Genomic DNA, 24808 nt, shown 5'->3' with positions numbered 1-24808 from the left:
GTTCTTGCCTCACCTCTGTTGGCCCCCAAATTTTAGACCATCACTAGTAGAAGGGAGGAAGACACAGAAATGCCAAGACACCAAGCCAATTGACGGCTCCTTTGGAAAAATTGCGTCACTGGTGACACCATCAGCAAAGATGCCAGTGTTACCACAATTAACATGGGGTGCGCTGGCAAGGAAATTGCATCACTGGTGACACCATCAGCAAAAATATGCCAGCAGTACCACAATTCGCTGCACCAGACGATAGTTCACAATGCATGCAACTGATATATAGTCCAGGCAAGTTCTGCAGGCAGTTCAAAGTGGAAGAGTCTATCAATATGTCCATTTCCTCCCAAAGTAAATCAAGTCCTTGATTGAGCATTACTTGTTGAGTTATATTCATTGATGCATCAGTTTATACAGTTTACTGTGATCATAGAAGCTGTAGTTTGGTTTTCTTAGTCTTCACAGGCACTGGGATGGAGATGGGAATTCTGGCAATGATGTTAAAGAGACATTATCCTGAACAGAATTATTAAATATAATGAAAAGGAAAAGTGAAAGTAAACAAACAGATCTGTTAATCACTTTTAAAAACAATAGCAAGCAAACAGATCTGTTAACCACCTTTGAAAACAATCATTAACAGCTGTTTACCTAATTTAGATTAAACCACTTAAATCACGTGAATAAAAAAAAAAAATTCGGATCCATTTTTTCATGAGCGCTCCTCAAATAAAAATATGGACATATACACATACTGACATGCAACACAAAACAGTACACACATAACATACAACACATAAGACAATAATAAGTAAAGGCCTTGTAGCTATACCTAAGTGAAATCTCCATTGCAATGTTTAAAAACTCCACAGTCAAAAAATAAAACACAGTCAAAAAACAAAACTGATCAGAAAAACATTAACCTAGGTTTGTATGAGCTCAAAAAATAAAATAGAACTTTATGATGTGGGAAAAATGCAATAATAAAATAGATATTGAAAAAAAGCACCGTGGTTAATCACTGTCGCAGATGTAAGAATAGCCAAGCTGGAGCTCTGGATATCAGCTGTTATGGATTTCAGTCAAATCATCTTCTTTTTCTGTAGAAATTGTTTTGGTTAACCTCTCTGGAATCCAAATCGGCTGCTGTTCTCCCTGTGGGAACACACAAACGGAACCCCGACTCCAGACAATAACTGGGTCGGGACCTTTCCATTGTCCTGTTAGAATATCTTTCCAAAGTACCTTAGGCTTATGTACATTTTTCGGATACATATGTCTTTCCGCAGCACTAAGTCCTGATGAATCCAAATTTAGAAAGTTTAGAGTAAAAAGGGTTATTTTAAGTTTATCTTTGGGGGATATATACCCCTTTCCAATTCCCTCATTTTGCTTTAATAAGTATGTTTTAATAGTTTGATGAGCTCTTTCAACTATGCCTTGTCCCTGTGGGTTGTATGGGATTCCTGTTATATGAGTAATACCAAAGGATGAGCAAAATTGTTTAAAAGAGTTAGAAGTGTAACCAGGACCATTATCAGTTTTTAACTGTTTAGGAACACCCACAGTGGCAAAATTTTGTAAGCAATGAGCTATAACATCTTTAGTTTTTTCTCCGGCATGAAGGGAGCCCATCAAAAATCCGGAAGAAGTATCAACTGTAACATGTAAATATTTTAATTTTCCAAATTCTGGCAAGTGTGTGACGTCCATCTGCCAAATATGGTTAGGTATCAGTCCTCTAGGATTGACTCCAAGATTAACTTGTGGTAAAAAGGTCACACAATTTTGACATTGTTTTATTATATGCCTGGCTTGTTCCTTAGTTATTTTAAAACGCTTTTGTAAAGTATTAGCATTAACATGAAACCTTTTATGAAAATTTGTAGCTTCTTCTACAGTAGAAAAAATATGTATATCATGTGTAGTTTTATCTGCTAAATCATTGCCCAAACTAAGGGCTCCAGGCAATCCTGTATGTGCCCTGATATGTCCTATAAAGAATGGATCTTTTCTATCCCAGATTAGACTTTGTATAGTGGAAAACAAAGAGAAAACAGTAGAGGAAGGGGAAATCCTACCAGCATCTTCAAGGGATATAATAGCGTTAACTATATACTGACTATCAGAAAATAAATTAAATACAGAATCTTTGAACATCAGGAAAGCTTGTAAAACTGCATTAAGCTCTACCTTTTGAGCTGATTGTTTGGGAACTAAAAATGTAAAAGTTTGATCAGGGGTAACTACTGCAGCTGTACCATTATTAGACCCATCAGTGAATATATTTGGAGCATTCACGATAGGTGTTTTTCTTGTCATTTTAGGAAAAACTACAGGATGCTTAGACCAAAAAGACAACAAAGGATTAGATGGTAAATGATTATCAAATGAAACATTTGATTTACACATGATTATTGCCCATGTATTTAACTCATTAGCTAACTCATCAATTTGCTCCATAGTATATGGAGTAATAATTTTATTGGGAGAAATTCCAAACACTCCCTTAGCTGCTTTTATTCCTTTGAGTATTAATTGTCCTACAGCCTCAGGATACCTAGTAAGAATAGTGTTAGGAGAGTAAGATAAATGTATCCACAATAATGGACCTTCCTGCCAAAATACTCCTATAGGAATATTTTTTGTTGGTAGTACGATAAATAATAAAGGCAAACTTATATCAATTCTATCTAAATGCATATTTTCCATATATGTTTCAATAATTTTTAATGCCTTTCTAGCTTTAGGAGTTAGCATTCGGGGTGAATTTGGATCTGATGGACCTTTTAGAATATCAAATAAAGGTCCCAACTCTCCTGTTGGTATGCCTAGATAAGGCCTTATCCAATTTATATCTCCCAACAACTTTTGAAAGTCATTAAGTGATTTGAGTTGATCTACTCGTATTTGAATTTTAGGTGGACGGACCATGGTTGAGGATAATAGAACTCCTAAATAATTAATTGGAAAATTTAATTGTACCTTATCTATTCCTATCTCTAGATTATAATTTTTTAACAAGTTTGTAAGTGTGGCATAACATTCCAGCAATGTGTTTTTATCTTTATGTGCTAATAATACATCATCCATATAGTGAAATATTTTTAGTTCAGGATTTTGATTTCTAAGTGGCTGGATTGCTTTATTAACATATATTTGACACATAGTCGGACTGTTAGCCATTCCTTGAGGGAGTACTTTCCATTCATATCTCTCATCAGGACCTTCATGATTTAATGCAGGGATAGTAAATGCAAAACGTGGACTATCCTCGGGATGAATTGGAATCGAAAAAAAGCAATCTTTAATGTCTATAGCTAAAACATGCCACGTTTTTGGTAAAGCAGACAATTGAGGAATCCCTGATTGAGCAGGTCCCATAATAACCATCTCATTATTAATTGCTCTTAAATCTTGTAATAATCTCCATTTACCCGATTTCTTTTTGATGACAAAAATGGGAGTATTATGGGGAGATACAGAAGGTTGTAAATGTCCTTCCGCTAATTGTTGTTTGACCAGATCATGGGCTACTTGTATCTTTTCTTTAGTCAGGGGCCACTGAGGAACCCACACTGGTCTTTCTGATTTCCAAGTAATTTTAATTGTCTCAGTGGCCCTTTCTGAAAATCCAACCCATGTCTGTCTGTTCCTTGATCTATTTGAATTGGTGCTGCTATACCTTGCTCTTGTTTTCCTAATCTTTTTTCTTTCCTGATACCTTGTCTAGCCCTAGTAGTGGGCGCATTAGGATTGATGTTATTTGTTAACATCAAACCTAGTTGATCTAGGACATCTCGTCCCCATAAATTAATAGGAAGGTGATCCAAAACATATGGCTGTATAGTTCCTTCACATCCTTCAGGATCCTTCCAATCTAATACCATAGCACTTCTATGGGGATTAGTCGCCACTCCTAGGCCTCGAAGCGTTTGAGTGGCTTGTTGTAATGGCCAATGTTTTGGCCATTCTTGAAGAGATATGATGCTAAGGTCAGCACCTGTGTCCAGCAGGCCATTAAACTCACGACCCTGAATATTTAGTTTTAGCATTGGGCGAGAATCTAAATTTAAAGACAACATAGCCCAATCTACACCTGTGGAGCCTAATCCCCTGGAACCTCTTTCTACATTAAGACTAGAGAACTTATTATGTAGGCTGGGTATTATTAACAACTGTGCTATTCTATCTCCAGGTGAAATTACTGATATACCTCCTGGAGAACTAGCTATAATTTTTATTTCACCTACATAATCGGGATCAATTACCCCAGGACTTATCATAAGTCCTTTTAATGTAGATGAACTACGTCCCAATAATAAGCCTACTGTTCCTTGGGGAAGAGGTCCTTTTATTCCTGTAGGAATGATTTGAACTCCCATCTCTGGAGTTAATACTGCTCTGGCAGAGGCGCAGATGTCCAACCCTGCGCTCCCTCGGGTTTGTCTGATGAGGGATTTAATGGACAATGTGTCCTGGGCACCACCCTTATGGGGTTGCTGGGTTCCTCCAATGCCCCGTATATTTGTGGTTGTGGGCCCCGGAGCATTGGGCCCCCCTGTCCGTTTTTTGGCAATGAAGCCTGATGCCTTTCTCCACGATATCTTGGGTAAATACCTGATCCTTCTCCGTTTTTTGATAAGGGAGTACCTTCTATGGTGGTTTGAGAACGGCATTCATTAGCCCAATGTCTCCCTCTACGGCATCGTGGGCAAATACCCGGTATTCTATTCCTTTGATTTCTAGTTTTGTTAAAACCTCCTCTTATGGGGCAACTCCTTTTAAAATGTCCTGTTTGTTCACAATTATAGCATGTTTCTGGCCTGGCATCTAAAGCCTGTTTTATTGCAGCTGCCATGACTTGCCCTTGTTCATTAACATCTCTACATAATTTAATATATGTGTTTAAATCTTCATGCCTCCATGGTCTAATAACCTCTCTGCAGCAACGATTTGCTTGGTCATAAGCCAATTGTTTTATTAATGGCATTGCTTGTTCTGTGTCACCAAAAATTTTGGCGGCCGTTTGAATAAGCCTATCTACAAAGTCAGCGTAAGGTTCATTAGGTCTCTGTAATACCTTAGATAGCTGACCTTGTAAATCTCCATGTCCTTGTAAAGTCTTCCATGCCCTAACTGCGTCTGCAGCAATCTGTGCATATACAGCAGGATCATATTCCATTTGTTGCCGCTGACCCTCATAATCTCCTTTTCCTAGCAGCATCTCTAGATTTCTTTGAGGGTAACCGGCTGCTGCATTTCGTCTAGCTGTCTCCCTGCAAAATTCCTCATTGGCAACCTTCCATAACAGATATTGTCCTCCATTTAGCACAGATTTACACATGCTAGCCCAATCTGCTGGCGTCATGTCCAAGTTAGTAATGGACTCCACCATGCTTACTGTGAAAGGGGCTTGAGGACCATAGGTTGTTACAGCCTCCTTTAACTGCTTCACTGTTTTAAATTCTAAAGCACGGTGAATTCGCTGCCCTCCTACCTGTTCAAATACAGGGCATGCTAATCTTTGAGGTCCTGTCTCAGGATCCCATCTATCAACTACGATGGGGTTTGAGGGCCATTCAGCTGTCTCCATCGGCGGGGCTGATGGTTGAATTACACCCTCTGGTAATAAAACGGAGTTAGTAACAGCCTTTTGTTGTGGCCTTTTTCCTAATAACCCCTTTTCCTTTAAATTTTCTTCCTCTCTCTGACTAGCTCGAGAGACCTTCTCTTTTCCTTGATCTAAAATGTCTTTCTCCATGGTCTGAACCTCTAACAATTTACTTAACAACTTTTCGGTTTCTTTTTTACTAATTTCTAATCTTCTATAAAGATAACGCAACCCAATAAGATAACATAAGAAAAAACCGCAACTGAATGAAACAAAAACTGAATAAAAATTCGCTGTATCAATTTTCTCTTTCTCGGGGCTAACAAACTTCAAACCTTGAGCGAACCATTTTTCCCAGTTTGCCTGAGAAATTTCTAGGGACAGGCAACTTGAAACAAAAACGAAATAAATCAAAACAAGAACACATTGTTTTTGGAAATGGTCACCCATTCTCTCGCCTTCCCTCAGGGGCGAGCAATTTACTCACCTCCAAATTTCAGATGTTCCGCGTACGGGCCACCAAATGCCGAAGCCAAGTGCCAATGACTCGGCTTGGCACAGAATCACGAGCCACCACACAGCTCTGTAGGTTCAAACAGCAATTCTTTATTCCGGATCTCACACCAGCCTCCACACACGTTCAGGGGCAGTCTCGTTCTGCCGCACACTTCACCTACTCCACGAGGCTTTTTCCAAAATCCCATTTGAATCTCACGAGAACTCAACGGGAACAAGCAACAGGAACACCCTAATCCCAGCAGCAATAATCTTCAACCTCAACTTCCCTAAAACCCATATTCTTAAACCGGGAAACGCCTTAAACCGGGAACACCCTAAGCCCAAGGACCGGGATACTTCCTCAAACCTGCAGGATACTTCCTCAAACCTGGATCCACCCTCGATCACCTTGAGCAGGGTCATCTTTCTCAAACACACAAGCAAGGTCGCAGCAAATTTCCAAGGCAAGTCCATTTAACATGGGGTACACTGGCAAGGATTACGATGCGTCAATACCTACTTGGTAATGGCCCTCAGCACTGGGGATTGAAGCTAGAGCCTCACACATTCTGAACAGGCACTTTGACACTAAATGACATCCCAGACCTCTCTGCTATCTTGAGACAGAATTGCTAATTCAGGAAACTTCAGTTTTTTCTCTTAAGACTTTAAACCCATCGGATAAGACTGACCCACATTATGGAGGATAATCAGTTTTCTCAACATCTACTAATTAAATGCTAATTACAGAGCTTGGGATGTAGCTCAGTGGTACAGTGCTTGCCTAGCATGCTTGAGGCTCTGGGTTCAGTCCTCAATGCTTAAAAAGAAAAATTATCAATCACATCTAAAAAAAATACCTTCACAACAGTATCTAGACTGGTGTTTTACCAAACAACTGGGCACCATAGTCTATCCAAGTTGACACATAAAATTAACTATCACACTCATACTTGGCTGTAAGAATCTATGTATAGGCACTTTGGAAAACAACAATTTATTCTAATACTAAAAATATACTATATTTTTGAAACAGCAAAATATCACTAGACATTTATCTCAGAGATAAATCTACTTAGAAATATGAAAGAGAAAACTAATCAACACACACAATAACTCAGAAGCACTTAAAAGGCATTATGCTGAGTAAAAAAAATTAATCATAAAAGGTCATATACTCTATTATTCCATTTATATAATATTATCAAAAATGAGAGATGAAGAATACACAGAGCCAAGTGTGATGATGCACACCTGTAGTCCCAGCGACTTGGAAGGCTGAGGCAGGAGAATCATTTGAGCCGAGGAATCTGAGATAATCATCTCAAAAGAATATGCTATATTTTAATAGTAATATACATTACTATAATATAGTACTGGTATATAAGACTATAGTTTTTTTTTTTTAATTGAAACCCCATCTCAAAAAAGAAACCAAACAAACAAAAACAAAAACTCGGTCTCCAGAAAGTAAGAAGGTTTGACAGGGAAGAACTTTGTGATCATAGAATAACTATATCAAGGAGGTCACTGGTAACCTGGACAAAAGCAAATGGTGGTAGCCTAATAGAACCAACTTATCTATTCTTAATGAAGCAGGAGTTCCATCAAGGGAGCAATCTTTGTATGCTTCACTTTTCTTGGAACACTCTGGCAATTCACACTCAATATTTGTTGAACAAATGAAGCTTCTGAATGAGTCAAAACCATATACAATTGAGTCTAGTCATTTCAGTCCCTATTATTTTGGGGTCCCTACTTTTTTACAAGCCAGATCAAACTCCAAGCTGGTCCTAATCTACTTCACCCAGTTTTATCCCCCTCCATGCCTCTCTTCTAAGGTGCTGGCAATACCCCAAACTGCCCTATTCCTCTGCTTGTAACCTTATGCCCTATTTTTCTGCCCAGTGAATTATATTCCTTATCCTTCAAGATCCAGCTCAAATGCTGCCTCCTCTGAAGGACCTCTCTGACTTCCAGGCAGGCAGCCCTCCCCATCTTGCTCAGGACTCCATTACTGCACACATTATGTCATCACCAATGAATTTCCTTCTCTCGGGCTGAATACTCTTCCCACAGAAAGGCAGGTTGTATCCAAGCCCTTAACAAAGCACCTCATGCAAAAGTGTACTTAATGAATCCCAAAGCCTGTTGGTCCTGCATCTGAGGATAAACAAGTCACAAAAGTCATAAAACTTCTGATGAATTTTACCTCTTTTTTTTTTTTTAAACTGTTGACCTTCTAGTTCAGGACTAGTGGAACTGAAATTGTGGGAATTCAAAGGAGGCAAAGCACAGGAAATTTGTCAGCTGAAGTAAAAGTTTCAAGAAAAAGGTGGTGAGGCTTAGGGCCAACTTGTGGAGGGCTTGATTTCCAGGTAAGTAGAAATGAATAAATAGAAATGAACAAGCTACACTACTTACCTTGCTTAGGTGGGATTCTAACAAGGTGGCATGTAAGGAAATGGGGACAGGTAACCTTTCCCCTTAAATGTTGATGGATCGCCTGCCATTCCAGAATACAGACAGAGGTATGCTCATCCATCCATGAGCAGAAATGATCAGTCCTCACAAACCTGTAGGGCCGGGAAACTGATGGCAAGTATAATAAAATATACTAGGGTCATTCTGAGGTTTTGATAGTATTTTAAAGGACACTGTCTAAACCCTCTACTGATGGGGTTTTGGTCTCTGCTTTAGGGGGCCCCACTGCGTGTCAGGAAGGGGGTTAAAAAAGGAAGTGGCTAACCAGTTGACACTAAAAAAAGCTCTGTGGCAAATAATCCCACATAAAGAGCTGGTTAAGACATTTAGACCTGTTCCCACCCCTTCCAAATCCTCCCCCACTGCCCACCATCCATATTCAGCAACATAGAATGGGACAAGGGGGAGGAAGATGGGAGAGCAGAATCCTCAGGAACCAATGAACAGTGAATTGTACCAACAAGGGATTTGAGATGTTCTTTTTTTTACCAGTTCAAACTGTTCACCATAAGAATTCAAGTTCACAGTTTGCATTCAACCCACATTTCCAATCTCACCTTCTCACCTTCCACCTTGTTCCTCCATGTCTTTCTTCCTTGAGAAACCATGTTATTTTCATTCCTGGGCCTTTGAATAGATTTTCTACTAGCCTGGAATGCTTCTTCCCATTATGTCTACCTGTCAAAGTCCTACTCATCCTGTAAGGTACCAATCAAATGCCATCCTTTCCAAAGCAGTCACAAACCCTCTGAAATGTAACTGTCATTCTTTTGGTGTAAGGTCCCTTAGGCCCTGGTGATACCTGCTGTTATAGAATGTATCACACTCTGCTTTGTCTCATTATAAACTGATAAGTATCCATCTCACCCACCAATTTATAAACACCAAAGAAACTGAGTCCTATCCATAGCAGGGAATCCCATGCACTGAGCAAAGCACCATGCAGAATTACATGCACTTCTACAGTAGACTGACTGAAGAAGCATCTCAGCCCTTTCAGGTCATTCAGCAAACAAACAACTTTGAGCACCTGAAACATGCCAAGAACTATACTAAATAAAACATGGTTCACATGCTTCATGAGTTCATCCTTAAGAGGGGAAGAAAAACACATATACACTGTGTCTGAACACAGTGGTAAGGGGAACAGGGAATAGTGGTAAGGGGAACACAATGTTAAGGCAATGTTCATCAAACCTTTGTGTGCACACTATGTAAGAAGGACCAGATTCTAGTTCAGGAGGGCCTGAAATTCTACATTTCAAACAGGCTGCCAAGCACTGAGAGAAATAAGCCATTATGCTACAAGAGAAGAGGGAGTGATTAACTACACCTGGAGGAACATTGAGAAAACAGTACTCAGAGAGGTGAAACTTCACACAACCCTCCAATGTGACAGAACAGGGCATGTGCCTCTGCCAAACGGAAATACATAGGCTGGCAGGGAGACAGGTGTATAAACTTGTGAAAGACAATGTTAAACAGATACAAATGCAAAGTGCTTAAGGAGAACAGAGGAGGAGTGTTTGGTCATTTATCTCCCCTTGAGAAAACACAAAAGAAGCCCTGAAGCATGTAGAGGACTGTGCCCAGCATGGAAGTATATATTCCAGGCCAAAGAACTAGGGGAAAGACCCAAAAAAGGAGAACACAGGTCATGAAGAGAAAGCCAGCTGATGTAGGAGATCATGAGTAGTCAACTAGGGGAGAAGGGCAGAGAGCGGCCAAGTTTGGAGGCCCCTGAATAGCAAATACTCAATTTGCTATCCTAGAAAAGTCGATCCAAAGTGGCTATCAATAACAGGAATCCTTGGGCTGGGGCTGGGGCTCAGCGGTAGAGCCCTTGCTTTGCACATGTGAAGGCACTTGGTTCGATCCTCAGCACCACATAAAAAACAAATAAACAAAATAAAGGTATTGTGCCCATCTACAACTAAAAAATATATAAAGAAAAAAAATAACAGGAATCCTTAAGTGCCTCCCTCTTGTGTCTGAGACAGCAGGGACAGCAACAGATTTCTATGAGCAGCTTAGAATAATCAGAGATTTAGTTAAATCAGCAGTCCTTTCCTAAATCCTATAGAAAATTACCCACCACCTGCCGCTCCTGCATTCCCACTACTCCAAGAGATCTTGATGACTTATAGGACTAGTCCATAGACAGGGAAAAAAAGATGAGTTTTACTTTTTAAAACCACCAACAGGGCTGGGGCTGTAGCTAAGTGGTAGAGCACTTGCCTCGCAGGTGTGAGACCCTAGGTTTGATCCTCAGGACCACATAAAAACAAATAAGTAAATAAATAAAGATATTAAAAAAATAAAATAAAATAAAACCACCAACAGCTGCTCCCCTGACAAGTCTGTAACCTTTGACTTTCACTCTACACAGAATTTCCTTCAAGAACCAGACAGAGGGCTGGGGATGTGGCTCAAGCGGTAGCGAGCTCGCCTGGCATGCGTGCGGCCTGGGTTTGATTCTCAGCACCACATACAAACAAAGATGTTGTGTCCGCTGAAAACTAAAAAAATAAATAAATATTTTTAAAAAAATAGCACTCTGGGGCCCGTTATCCAGCTTTATTTTTCTTCATAGCACTTATCACAGCGGAAGTTTTCTGTTTATTGTCTACTGCCCCACTAGAATGTAAGCTCACATTCACAAAGATGTGGCATACTCTGCTCACTGTTGTATCCAGATCTTCAGTGTTCCATTGACCAAAGTGAAATGTGAAGCTGCTAAGAGTAGGAGAACAAGATCAGAGAAAACCTGAAAAAATGGGGCTGGGGATGTGGCTCAAGCAGTAGCGTGCTTGCCCGGCATGCGTGCATGAGGCCCGGGTTCGATCCTCAGCACCACATACAAACATAGATGTTGTGTCTGCTGAAAACTAAAAAATAAATATTAAAAAAAAATTCTCTCTCTCTCTCTGTTAAAAAAAAAATCCTATAAAAAAAACTGAAAAAAGCAACTTGTTGGCTGCACAAGGATCTTTTCCTACAGGGTTAACAAGAATTCTCTCAACACACTAGTAAAGTTAAAGGATTCCTGGGTTAGGTAAAAGGTGAAGAGGATCTCAATTAGGACACAGGTTTACTGATCATCTATTATAAAGCCTCCTCAGTAAATAATTCAGTCGTAGTCCTGCTCTTCTGGAGTTTATAAAACTATGTATAATTATGTAATTACTATTGTGATAAGTGTCACAAGATATACATAAAAGAGAGGGGATGAGCCAAAGCCAATTCCAGAGTTTTAATCACACATGACTAGATGGAAGGTGTGTCATCCTTACAAAAAGAAAACAAGAGATGTTTAGAAGGGCAATAAGATTCATTTTAGACATCATGAGTATGAGGATTAAATTAAATTCTACTGCTTGAGAAAAAAAATAAGGCATAGAAATACAGATATGAAAGCTATTTGTAATGTGTGGATGATGCCAATAAGCCTTCACTTGGAAGAAATGTTAGCATACATGGTCACATGTCTGGTCACAGGACAGCTCTGCCAAGGTAATGTGACATTTAGATTTTAGAAATCAGTCAAGAAAAGTAGGCTCACAACATGTGTGAAGCACGTACATATGTTATCTCTCAGAAGCCAATTCCTTTTAAATGACCAATTGAAGTGCAACTATAAATAAGTGCAACTTATACTATTTATAAATGGCATGCACTTGCATATCCAGCTAATAGGGAAGCTAAGGCAGAAGCATTGAAAGTTCAAGACTAGTCTGGGAAAAATATACAAACAAGTAAATAAGAGAATAAAAATATGAATTACAACTGTAGGACTGAGCTAATACAATCTGGCTGTGTGTGTGTGTGTGTGTGTGTGTGTGTGTGTGTGTGTGTGGTGCTGGAGGATTAGACCTAGGGCCTTGTGCATGCAAGCAAGCACTCTACCAACTGAGCTATATCCCCAGCCCCTCAATTTGGCTTTTAACAGCTGAGGCAATATGCTACAGAAAATACAAAGTAGGAAAAATTACTCCTTAGTATCACATGTTTCTGATCAGTGTGTTTAGATCCAGAGACAAATTGGTTTTTAGTGTCACAAAGCACTATAAGCAATCTCCTTGTCCACCTGGTAACAAGTTTTCTTGAACTTATTATTTCTCCCTTTTTTATTGTGATAAAATATTAATAATATAAGATTACCATTTTAACCTTTTCTGAGTATACAGTTCTCTGGCATTAGTATTCATCTTGTTCTTATAATCATCAACACCATCCATATCTAGAACTTTTTTATCTTCCCAAAATGAAACTTTGCATCCATAAAATAATAACTTCCCATTTCTCTCTCCTCCCAGATGCCAGCAACCACCATTCTACTTTTTGTCTTTGTAAATCTGACTACTCTAGGTACCTTAAGTAAGTGGAACCATAGAACATTTGTGCTTTTGTGAATAGTTTACCTCACTTGACATAATATCTTCAAGATTCATCCAGGTTGTAGCATGTGTCAGAATTTCCTTCCTTTTTAAAGCTAACAGTCAACTCTGTGTGTGTATTTATCTATGTACAATAACTATACACACAATTTTTGTTTATCCATTTATCCGATGATGGACCCTTGGTCTGCTTCCACCTTTTAATTATTGTGAATAATGTTGCAATGAACATTTCTGTTCTTGAGCTTATTTTTTAAAAGCATTTTTGGGGCTGGGGATGTGGCTCAAGCGGTAGGGCGCTCGCCTGGCATGCGTGCGGCACAGGTTCGATCCTCAGCACCACATACCAACAAAGATGTTGTGTCCGCCGAGAAATAAAAAATAAATATTAAAATTCTCTCTCACTCTCTCTCCTCTCCCACTCTCTCTTTAAAAAAAAAAAGCATTTTTGTATTCTCATCAGATTATCAGTATATTGCCCAGACATACCACTATACTGGGCCACATTTGAATTACTGATCCTTCACTTATTCCTATCAAAAGCCTAAACTCTGATCTTTACCTTCAAGGCCCTGAACACAAATGGTCTGTTCCACTAGAACACAGGATTCTTCTGGCCTACCATTCTGCAATCACCTAAGCATTCTCAGCTTCAACTGAGACAAAAAGGGAACATGGTGTCTTTAGTTAACACTTTGGAAACATTCTGCTTCAAGCTCCAGCAGAGACATAAAATTTAACAGTAATCTCTCCTATGTGGGTTATTCATTTATCAACCAGTAGAGTCACATAATCACCTGCAGTAGTCTGGAAATAGAGTTCTTCTGGTTCATCTGAACTTTTTTTTTTTTTTTAACTTTTTTTTGGAAGTGATGCCAGGGCATCACACAAACACTCTACTACTGAGCTACACCTTCAGTCCCTCATCTGTACTCTTTAGCAAGAGATGTTTCCAACTCCTAGATGCTATGTAGGACAATAAAGTAGCTGTACTGCAACCTGCTCCCAAAACAAACTTTACAAAGGCCATATACTGGGGGGCACCTCATGAAAATCTAAGGAAGATCAGTGGAGTAGAGAGACCAGGGGGGAGGAATGAGAAGGAGGAAAGGGGAAATACTGAGGAATGATATTAAGCAAATTATACTGTAATACTATGTACTTGTATGAATATGCTAGAATCCCACTATTATGTGTAATTATAATGCACCAATAAAATATGAAAAAAACCCAAAGACCATATTGAAATATAACAGAGGTCAGTACACTACAGTCAACTGGGTTTGCTTTACAGTTGTTTTTGTAAATAGTTTTATTGGAATACAGCCACACCCATTCATTCATATACTGTGTATAGCAGCTTTTGCATTACATCAAAGCTACGTCATAAGAGAAACTGTATTACCCACAAATCCTAAAATATTTAGTGTTTGCCAGCTTCTAGTTCACACCACATACCTTAGTTCACTCCTCTTGTCCCCACCTGGGAAGAAGCAGTGATGTAGTCAGCTGTTTAGGATTTCTTCCTAAGGTCATCCTAAGCTAACCACAGGGAATTTGGCTGGTGCCATGCCAAAATGGCATCAAGATGCCTAGTAGGAAGGTAATGTCCTGCTTGTAATTTAGCAGTAGCTAGAAATAACACCTTTAGAAAAACAATGTGGTCTCCTTTTCTATAACGCTAAACTAGGTGGGGCTAAAGGGCAAGCAAAGGAATCTCATGAACAAAACAGTAAAGGAATTGTCTATGTAAGAAGCATCCCCAAACACAGGCTTTTCACATTCACCTAGCCAAGCCCAAGGGTGAGCTCATGAATGTGGCTCTGCTAGTAATAGATTTCTCAGCCTGCATCTTCAACTCTCTCCTCACCCATATGTCAGGCAGCATTAAGCTCTCTTATCCACCTAATCAGTGTCCAAATTTAACAGCATTACCCACAATATAATTTGAATAAGAAAGAGATCAAAGCTGAATTTTTATGAATATGAAGTTCACATCACAAGTGCTTTGCTCCTTAAGGAGCATATCTTTCCTCTCCACTCTAACTGCTCATTACCAAAAGATAAGGCTGAAGATGAACACAATAACATGAGAAAAATCAGTAGTAAATCCCAGAAATGAACAAGCAAGTATTCAGAAGCATGAGTTTTCCAATATAATGTCACTTCAAAAATCAAAAGGTGTCAAGAAGTCATGTGTAGAAGACTAACAGACAATACTGTTCAGTCACTGTCATGAACAGATGAGGTAACAAGAAAGTATGAAAGAACAGTTGACCCTGTAGTCAGAGACTAGAATCTATCCCTATTTCTGTGTAATCCAAATTGTGATCTTGAACAAGTGCCTTCCCCTTCTGACTTAGACCCCGATATTTAAAATGCAAGCTACTGGGACTGGGGTTATAGCTCAGTGGTAGAGCGCTTGTCTTGCATGCATGAGGCCCTGGGTTCGATCCTCGGCACCACATAAAAATGAATAAATAAATTTTAAAAATAAATAAATAAAATGCAAGCTACTAAAGTATAATAGTGGTCTGCATTCTCTTCTTAGCTAAAACCATACCCATCACTGCCCTCCAGGCTCAAAGATGACACTAAAGATGTCCTGTTCCCTGCTCTGCTTCATACCATTAGCAGAGCAGGTGAGTAATGTGACAGAGGATATAAAAGCATTACTTCCACAAATATGAAAACAGCTGTGTTGGATCTCAGCAAATATCAAATATAGCTTTGTACCTTGGGCAAATCCTTTAATAGCTCTAAGCCTCAGGGTTTTTTTTTTTTTTAACCTTCTCAATGAGTGGCTTTGATAGAGGACCTCTACAGGCTACTTTTAATATGATTACTCTAGCTCTATAATTATCCCTGTGTAACTAACTCACTATAGTACACACAACAGAAATGGCATGCATCAACAAGTCCTTATTTCATTTCCTAACATCCTTCTCCACCTATTCTTTCATCACAAGGCCAGTTGTGAAAACAAATTGGGCAAGACTCTAGACTCAAATGAGCAGTTCTTGAAACCAGTTTATGTGAAAATTCTGTACGTGGATTTAGTGGATTAGAAACTATTCTAATACCATTCTTTTCCTTCTGGAGGTAAATTCTCAGATCCTGGCTCAAAAACCTCAGCAGGACCTTGGAGAAATGCTGAGAAGATTGATGGCAGTAGATCTTTCAGGAACCATTTAGCAGTGGTCCCAAAACAAAGAATGTGTACACACACACACACACACACACACACACACACACACACACATCTCCTCTCTCTTCTAAGTTTATTATAAGTTTGTGAATAATTTGCAGAGGTCTGGTGACATCATCCTGCTCTCATTCTGCTCTCACAAAAATAGAAAAAGGGAGTTGAGTGGGAAAAAAACACAAAAACCTGGTGGCTACAGATCGCCTTGAATCTGGGAAGTCTGTCCAACTAGCTGGACACAGATGAACCTAACAGATGCTGCCTGAGCCTTGGGCTTCTGTTAGCCCAGAGGAAAAAGAGATGAAATGGAAAGAGGGGATGAGAACCTCCATGGATACAAGCCTCTCTATCTAGACCAAGCCTGATGCAAGTTTGCCAAGGATTCTTGCACTACTATCCTCCTAATCTTTAAGATAAAGGACCATGTTTTTTTTTTTCCTGATAACAGACTCAGATTACCACAGATACAGATTGTGATTAAAAAAACAAAACTAATGTATTACTCTTTTTTGTCATGCCTCTGCTTATTCAATAGGTTTGCTGGGTATTTAAATTTCAAATATTTTTTAAAAAATCAAGTCTAGGTTCAAGTGTTGGCAGTGAATTTTGAGAATGTGGTTTGTCTGCAAATGTTCACTTTCACACTCTCTCTAAATCTTGGAAAACTAGTAAAAATGATATGTTGCTAAGCATGAGTATAGTGAATGGAGGGAGATTAATTCAAATTCACATGGTAGCCCCTGAAATCAGTTCAGTCACTGTCACAGATGGGATAACAAGAAAGTATGAAAGAACAGTTCATCCTGCACTCAGAGACTAGAGTCTATCCCTATTTCTGTGTAATCCAAATTGTGACCTTGAACAAGTTCCTTCCCCTTCTGGCTTAGACTCTGACATTTAAAATGTAAGCTACTAAAGTATAAAGTGGTCTGCAAACTTTTTTAAGGCAATGAACATTCTGTTCAGATAAAATCAGCCAAAATTTTTCAGGCACTAAAAATCAATTCAAAATGGCAGATTGAATATACACATTTATCTCCACTCCCTCTAGAAACTTCATTAAATTATTAAAAAGTCAGGAATGGTGATGGACACCTGTAGTTCCAGCTACTTGGGAAAACTAAGGCAGGAGGGTCACTTGAGCCCAGGAGTTTGGGGCCAGTCCGCAGAACATGGTGAGACCCTGTCTCTTAAGAAAAAATTATTATTGACTGGCTGGTGGTGCATACCTGTAATTCCAGCAACTCTGAAGGCTGAGGCAGGAGGACATCAAGTTTGAGACCAGCCAGGATGACTTAGTGAGACCCTGTCTCTCTGCCCCCACCAAAAAGGACTGAGGATGAGATCACCCTTGGACTCAATTCCTGGTCACGGTGGCACACGCCTATAAACCCATTGGCTTGGGAAGCTGAAACAGGAGGATTATGAGTTCAAAGCCAGCCTCAGCAATGGTGAGGTGCTACGCAACTCAGTGAGAACTTGTCTCTGAATAAAATACAAAAAAAAAAAAAAAAATAGGGCTGAGGATGTGGCTCATTGGTTGAGTGCCCCTAAGTAGTTCAATCCCCAGTACCCCCAACAAAATCTACTACTTACTAAGTATTTACTACATGATTATTTGAAGTGTTTCATTATGTTAACTAATAGAATCCTCAATACTCAGGTAGGTGATGATCCCCATTTTAAGGATGAAGAAACTGAATCATTAGCATTTAAAGAACTTGGGTTCAGGTTTTCACAGCTAAGAAGTAGCAGAGCCAGCATTCAAAACCAGGTAGTCTGGCTCCAAAGTCTGCATCATCCTGCCTCTCATCTTAAATGTTCAAGAAACATTTAAGCAATCTGGGTGCAGTGGCGCATGCCTGTAATCCCAGATGCTTGGGAGGCTGAGGCAGGATAATGAGTTCAAAGCCAGCCTCAGCAACTTAGCAAGGTCTTAAGCAACTCACCAAGACCCTGTCTCTATAATAAAAGGGGCTGCAGATGTGGCTCAGTGATTAAATGCCCCTGGCTTCAATTCCTGGTACCAAAAACAAAACAACAACAACAAAAAAAACCAAAACAAATAAACAAACAAAAAAAACAAAACAAACAAACTGAAGCTCCCAAGGAAAAAGAAGCAGAGAAACAGATAGGAAAAATCTACAAAATTTTAGAAAATGGTCAAGTGTGGTGGCACGCATCTGTTATCCCAGCAACTTGGGTGGCTAAGTCAGGAGGATCGAAAGTTTGAAGTCAGCCTGGGCAACTTAATGAGACTCAGTCTCAAAATTTAAAATAAAGGGCTGGGGCTGTAGCTCAGTGGCAGAGCACTTGCCTAGCACATGTGAGGCAATGGGTTCGATCCTTAGCACTGTATTAAAAAATAAATAAATAAACAAATAAAGGCATGCTGTCTTCTACAACTACAAAAAAATTTTAAAAATAAAAATAAAAATAAAAAGGGCTGGGGGGCTGGGGATGTGGCTCAAGCGGTAGCGCGCTCGCCTGGCATGCGTGCGGCCCGGGTTCGATCCTCAGCACCACATACCAACAAAGATGTTGTGTCCGCCGAGAACTAAAAAATAAATGTTAAAAATTCTCTCTCTCTCTCTCTCTCCTCTCTCACTCTCTCTTAAAAAAAAAAAAAGGGCTGGGAATGTAGCTCAGCAGTAGAGTACATCTGGGTTCAACCCCCATCCCCACCCCACCCCCCAAAAAAGAAAAAAATTTAGAAGATGAAAAGCAGACAAATGAGTAATAACTGACTTAGATGGAGAATTCTGAGTAATGCAGATGTAAAGCCACTGCAAATTCAACCACTGGAGCTGCCAGTTTCTTTTGAAGGTGTGTCATAAGGAGGAGCCCAAAACAGGCAGTACTGGTCCCCTCCACCAGGCAACACTCTGTCACTGCCCTAGCAGAAGACTGGAGATTTACTCTCTAAACAGGATGAACTAGTGACTCCAGACTTGTGTAACTGGGACACTATTGAAAATAAGGAAATGGCACCATTTAGGGGGACTGACTCAAAGTCTGCCATACAAAAAGGAGAGACTCAAGTCCCCTTTCACACAAGACTCCTGGAATGATAACAACCAGATTTATATCATCTAGGAGGACACCTAGAAGACGGAGGAGTCTGAACACATTCCAGTGAAAAGGCAGGTCCATTATCCTACAGGCCCTACCTGATAGCACCACTGGAGAACATGACAGAAATGTATATTCTTGGGCCCATGCCAGACCTATGAATCAGAATTCAGGGGTGAACTCGAAAACCCAGAGTTTTTACAAGGCCAACAAGGAATTCTGATGCCTGCTAAAGTTTGAGATCCCTTGCCCTAAGGGAGGCCCACTAGTCAACAAGTCATCACATACCAAAAAACTTTTCAGTGCCTGTTTATCTGAAAAACAATCTGGAATTGCCAGAAATTTGAGGAAAGACTATATTTCCTGTGTGTGTGTGTGTGCGCGCGTGTGTGTATGGGGGGGGGTGACAAACAAGTTTCATAGCACAGTTTTTTTTTTTTTTTTTTAAGAGAGAGAGAGGAGGGAGAGAGAGAGAGAGAGAGAGAGAATTTTTAATATTTATTTATTTATTTATTTATTTTAGTTCTCGGCGGACACAACATCTTTGTTGGTATGTGGTGCTGAGGATCGAACCCGGGCCGCACGCATGCCAGGCGAGCGCGCTACCGCTGAGCCACATCTCCAGCCCTCACAGCACAGTTTTTGTAGAGGGCAGTGAAATGCAGCAGAACCTGGTATGCTTGGCCTTTTCCTGGCCCTACAGTCACTGAAACACTTCTCAGGCCTTATAGAAGAGATTGGTCTTTACAGTTCTGACCAGCTCTAGCCTAGGCCTATACACTGGTCCTTATGCCCTTGAAACAGTAATTCAGACTGACACTCAGATGGTACTACATCTGAATGATTTACTTGTCCCTTTGAATGAACAGAAAGCATTTTAATTGAAAAAAAAAGTCATACAGGCATTTTTTGCTATAAATCTACTATATTTGATATTTTTATTAAATGTAGAAATGAAAGTCACTATTTTATGTAGAAATATCTGTGACCATTCCACTCTGTCATGCCCTTTTTGCTTCTCTGTGTTTCAAAAGCGTCCCTTAATTCACCATTACACCTTAAATCTAAATCCAAAAATCCCTCATTATTACTGCTTTTCACCAGTCTCTATTCACACCAAATGTTACTTCCACAACTAGATCATTCTTCTGTTTACAAATCTCCACATCTCTCACATTTATTTTCTGTGGACAAAAATCTCTCATTTATTTTTACTTCCTCTGCTTCCATTAGTCCAGCTCAGTTTTCTTAATCCTCTTGGCTCCTCTTTCTCACCTGAGAAGATCCTGCCCCTTTCTCAGGCCACTATATTCCTCTCCTGGAAAATCATTTCCTTCAGGAGGGGTTTAAAGGGATGAAAAGGAGAGACCCAAGTCCCCTTTCACACAGTGAAAAGGCAGGTCCATTATTCTACAGGCCCTACCTGATAGCACCACTGAAGAACTTGGACAGGAATAAGGCAAAGAATACCACAAAATTTCTCATTTAATCCTCCCACTAACATGGAGAATTAGGAACCTTACCTATTTTTACATTTGGAAGACTGAGGCTTAGAGAGAATAAATGACTTGTCCAATGTTACAACTGGGATTTTAATCCAAATCCTCCTGTCACCAAAGCCAAACTCTTAACTATCCTACTTTACCCTCTCCAGCAGGGTAGCTGGTTAAGGAAGAAGCAAGGTTTCCTTAACCATGTAGAAAATAAAAGCAAAAAGATCTCTGCATAGTTTTTTTTTTTTTTTTTTTAAACAGGAAGGTCACTCAGATATTGAGAGCCTTCCAGCTAAAGTCCAATAGGGAACACTAATGACAGCACCATCGCCCCACCTGGAGGGTTCCACATGGCTCAGCAGCTTGTTCAAGAAGCAGCACAGCATGTCTCTCCGCAGGAAAAGACTCAAGCAATGGGGGGGGGGGGCTGGTTTTTGTGACTGCTGGTAGGAAGGGTGGTTAAAATAGACCTTTTGGTGATGGTGGTGGTGGTGGTGGTGGTGGTGGGGGTCTTCCAGTGTGAGAGGACATCTGCCCACCTCAAAGATTCTAACAATCAAGGACAAGCAATGACACCTAAGGAGAAGCCTTCAAGTCTATACGAAAGCACAGTCAACTTCGAGGGGCCCAAAGAAATCTCTATGTGCACAAGAAGATGCTTTAGTGGTATCCACCCAAATGTGGAGCCGGACACCGCCCCTTACTCCCAAGAGAAGCTGTAAGTACATTTTCTCTGGTCTGTGTGACAGAAAAAGGAGGCGGGCACTTCGGTGTCTCCCACTCTGAGGGCCTCGGCGGCGCACCTCTCAACCTTTCCTTCCAACGGCTGAAAGCTGCCCCTCTTCCGCGCCCAACTTGGCCTTAATACCCCTCTCCCACTCGGCACCTCTCTCCCTACGACGGGTCTCCCTCCACTCTCTTCTCTCCACCCCTCTGCCTGCTCGACCTCCCTTCCCCTGTCACCCGCCCCTCTTTTCTTCCCGCTCGACCCCTTTCCTCTCAGCCAGCCGCCGCCCATCCCGCAGCACCTTGAGCGTCACGTCGCACAGCTTGCCCTGTCGCCGGATCTCTTCCATGACGCCGTAGCCGCGACTAGGCAACTCCGACACGGAGAAGTGCACCAAGTCCTCAAGCTCCTCCGCACCGTCCTCCACCATCTTCCCCCACCGCAGCAACTGCGCAGGCCTGGCCGGCCGGCTCCACACTAACCAGGGCGGGGCGCACACCGACCGCAGCTAGGAACGCTGAGCCGGAATGGGACGGGCCTGCGCGGCCGCCGTAATCGCAAATTCTTCTGCGCCGGAAGACCTGCAGCCCCGCTTCCTGGTTCATACACAGCCTTCGTTTCCCCGCTACCTCGAATCCGGCTTTGCGCATGCAGCTGTTGCAGTCTTCCTAGAATCATTGGCCACATCTCCTGTTTTTCGATTCTGTCCTGACCTTATCTGTATCCTCGACCTAGTGCTGTGCACTTCATTTCCGCCACCACCCCACGATACTTCCGGAATCCCCGACGCGACCCGTTGCTATGGCGACTTTATACACAGCCCGGCAGCAGCTCTTGGCGTGTCCAGATCGCGTGCAGAGCTTGGGTCTCTGCAGTCGGCAGCGGTCGCACTCGGCGAGTGCCGCTGCCTCGGGAGCGGTGAGCAGGGGCCGCGCGACAGTGGGATTAGGGAGAAGGGAGGCCCGATGGGGTTGTGCATCCTGGCCGCTGGCAGTGGCTGAATTCCCAGCACCACTCTATCACGGAGTTCCCGGCTTGGCTTGCTAGTTTGTGAAACTCTGGCAGAGGAAGGCACGCGGCTTCAGGGGGTCCTTTTTGTTCTGGCAGCGATTTAGGACCTTCGGGGCTAATATTCCCTGGTTCCGTGAGGATCCCACGTCGTGCTCCAGACATAGAGGGCGTGAGGCAGGGGTGCCAGGGGTCTTCTGGACTCTTCTGCACTCGTTAGTTTTCAAACTGGAGTGACCTTGGGGATCATCAGTCTGAGTCCTGCGCTTTGCGCTCCAGAGAAAGAGAGGAATGGGCCCAAGGCCCACTGCCACCCACACTCCTCATGGGGCTCCTGCAAGTTAGGTGAGAAAAAAGAGAAAGGCTACTTTTGCCTACATGCTGGTCTTGTCTCCAGCCCAAGGCCAGGTTGGACCCTATGTTTGGGGTTCAGATGCTGTTGTAGCCTCTGCCCCTGGTTTGTGCAAGAGCGCCAGAAAATAGGGACTGCCTGGGTACCAGCCATCACACTAGATACTCCCTCATCTCCTGTCAAGCCTTCGGGAGCTGTGGGTGGTAATTCCTTTCATTGCCACCCCTAAAACAAATGAGGAAACAGTGAATCTCTCAATTTGGAGGTCTGCTGTTGGCCACTCAGATTCACTTTATTTCACAGGTGTTAAGGATGGTGTTCCAAAGAGAGGGGTATTCCTCACAAAGCTCTGAGGGATAAGGACACTACTAAAATGGAGTATGGTGAGGGCCTCTAAAATAAACCTAGAAAGCAAGTATCCTGAAGAACAACTGAGGGGTCAGAGTACTGGATGTGGTTTGGAAGGGGAGTCACATCATCTGCGCCTTGAGACTCTCTTAGTAGTGACTGAAGATGGACCCAAACATGGAGATTCACCTATCCTCTGACTTCCAGCCACAATCATCACCACCAACCACCATTTCTTGAGCACCTGCTATGCACTGAACACTGTTCTGGATATTGTAGGGGGATTCTAAAGAGATAAAAGGCACATTCCTTGCTCTCAAGCAGCTTGTAATTTGGGAGCTGAAATCCACACAAATGAAGCGGCGTAAGAACAGTAACAAGCAGTATTTTAGTAAGTGCAAATGGCATGGGGCCCCCAATGTTTGGGTATTGAGGGGCTGCTGAATAGCAAGCACACAGTAGAGGTGTAGATCATAGGGAAGGCTTATTGCAGGTGGGTATGGCTCATGACATTCTTGGAGCCATAACATGAGTATCAGGAGACCTTGGGAACATGGACAGGCTGGTTGCATGTGCATGTGCATGTTAGCAGTTTCATGGCAGAAAAGAGGCAGGTTCTGGGTTTACTTTGTGCTGGCTTGTGCTACCCCTTGCTGTTGGTGGCAGGGGCTTCAGGGAGGGAGGCCTGGGCAGCAGGTCCCAGAGCTCCCCTGCTTCTTTTCTGTCCCTTTTAAAGAGCATCCTGAATGGTACCTGAACTTCCCTGGGAAGGAGGATGGGCCCTTGGGTCTAGTGTGGGGGAGTTGTTCCCAGAGCTTTAGAAATAGAATATTTTAGTCAAAACACACTTTGCTTTACTCCTAATTTCCCATAGCATAGATTGAAGTGAAATAGAAAATGAGATACTCTCTTCAGTTTTCTGGTAGGACTTTGGGTTAGAGTTATTGGTGGCTTTTTTATTTCTAGAGCTAAATTTTAAAGACAAATATGACAATTTGGACAAGCCATTTTCTTTGCTCACCTCAATATCTTTCAGATTAATTTTCTAAAAATCAAAAAGTCTGAATGACCCCATAGTGGCTAGGAAAAGATGATCATGAAATAGTGAATTGAGGAATGTAGGAAGTATATACATACTCTATAGTAGGCAAATATGTAACATAGTAGTTTGCTACTTGATTTGACAGCTGAAAGACTCATAATAGGTCAGGGTTTTATTTTGCCCCCATCATCAAAAATGTGAGCTGAAAGGAACACCTATCTCTATTTAACTTGCTTCTGCAGGGACACTTAATGCCATTTGATGATAGTTCATATAATTTTAAGAGAAAACTGATCATCATAAATTGTGTCTAGAAATGTGGAAGGACATTAATATTTTAATAGAAAATTTTTGTTAGGTAACTCCTATGTAAAATATTACTATTTTTTAATGTGCTTTTAAAAAAAACAATTAATTGTATTTGAAAAAAAGAAATCCCTGGGCTGGGGCTGTAGCTCAATGGTAGAGTGCATGCCTTGTATGTGAAGCACTGGGTTTCGATCCTCAGCATCATATAAAAAACAAATAAATAAAGATATTTTAAAAAACTAAATAGAACTTAAAAATATACACA

At 41.2% G+C, this 24808-nt stretch overlaps 2 protein-coding genes across 4 annotated transcripts in view; one reads left to right on the top strand and one right to left on the bottom strand.

Moving 5' to 3' along the window:
- The window catches only part of Klhl18 (kelch like family member 18), a 60348-nt gene extending 38226 nt beyond the window's left edge, over window positions 1-22122 (bottom strand). For both annotated transcript variants that reach the window (XM_026390074.2, XM_026390075.2), the window contains exon 1: window positions 21786-22122. In XM_026390074.2, the coding sequence (XP_026245859.2) occupies window positions 21786-21914 (129 nt within the window). In that variant the 5' untranslated portion in view covers window positions 21915-22122. The remainder of the gene's footprint in view (window positions 1-21785) is intronic.
- A 193-nt stretch (window positions 22123-22315) lies between these two features.
- The window catches only part of Kif9 (kinesin family member 9), a 58574-nt gene continuing 56081 nt past the window's right edge, over window positions 22316-24808 (top strand). Inside the window, exon 1 of one of the 2 annotated variants that reach the window (XM_026389929.2) lies at window positions 22316-22402. Coding sequence is in view for 1 of the 2 variants with exons in the window: in XM_077795689.1 (XP_077651815.1) it covers window positions 23547-23583 (37 nt within the window). In the remaining variant the exon portion in view is untranslated. Of the gene's footprint in view, window positions 22403-23546; window positions 23584-24808 lie in introns of those variants that run through there. The other variant, XM_077795689.1, reaches the window with a different exon arrangement.

Source organism: Urocitellus parryii, chromosome 3 (assembly GCF_045843805.1).
Source record: "Urocitellus parryii isolate mUroPar1 chromosome 3, mUroPar1.hap1, whole genome shotgun sequence".
Classification (NCBI taxonomy): Eukaryota; Metazoa; Chordata; class Mammalia; order Rodentia; family Sciuridae; genus Urocitellus; species Urocitellus parryii.
Note: the sequence above shows the minus strand (reverse complement) of the source record. Positions and strands in the feature narration are given on the sequence as shown.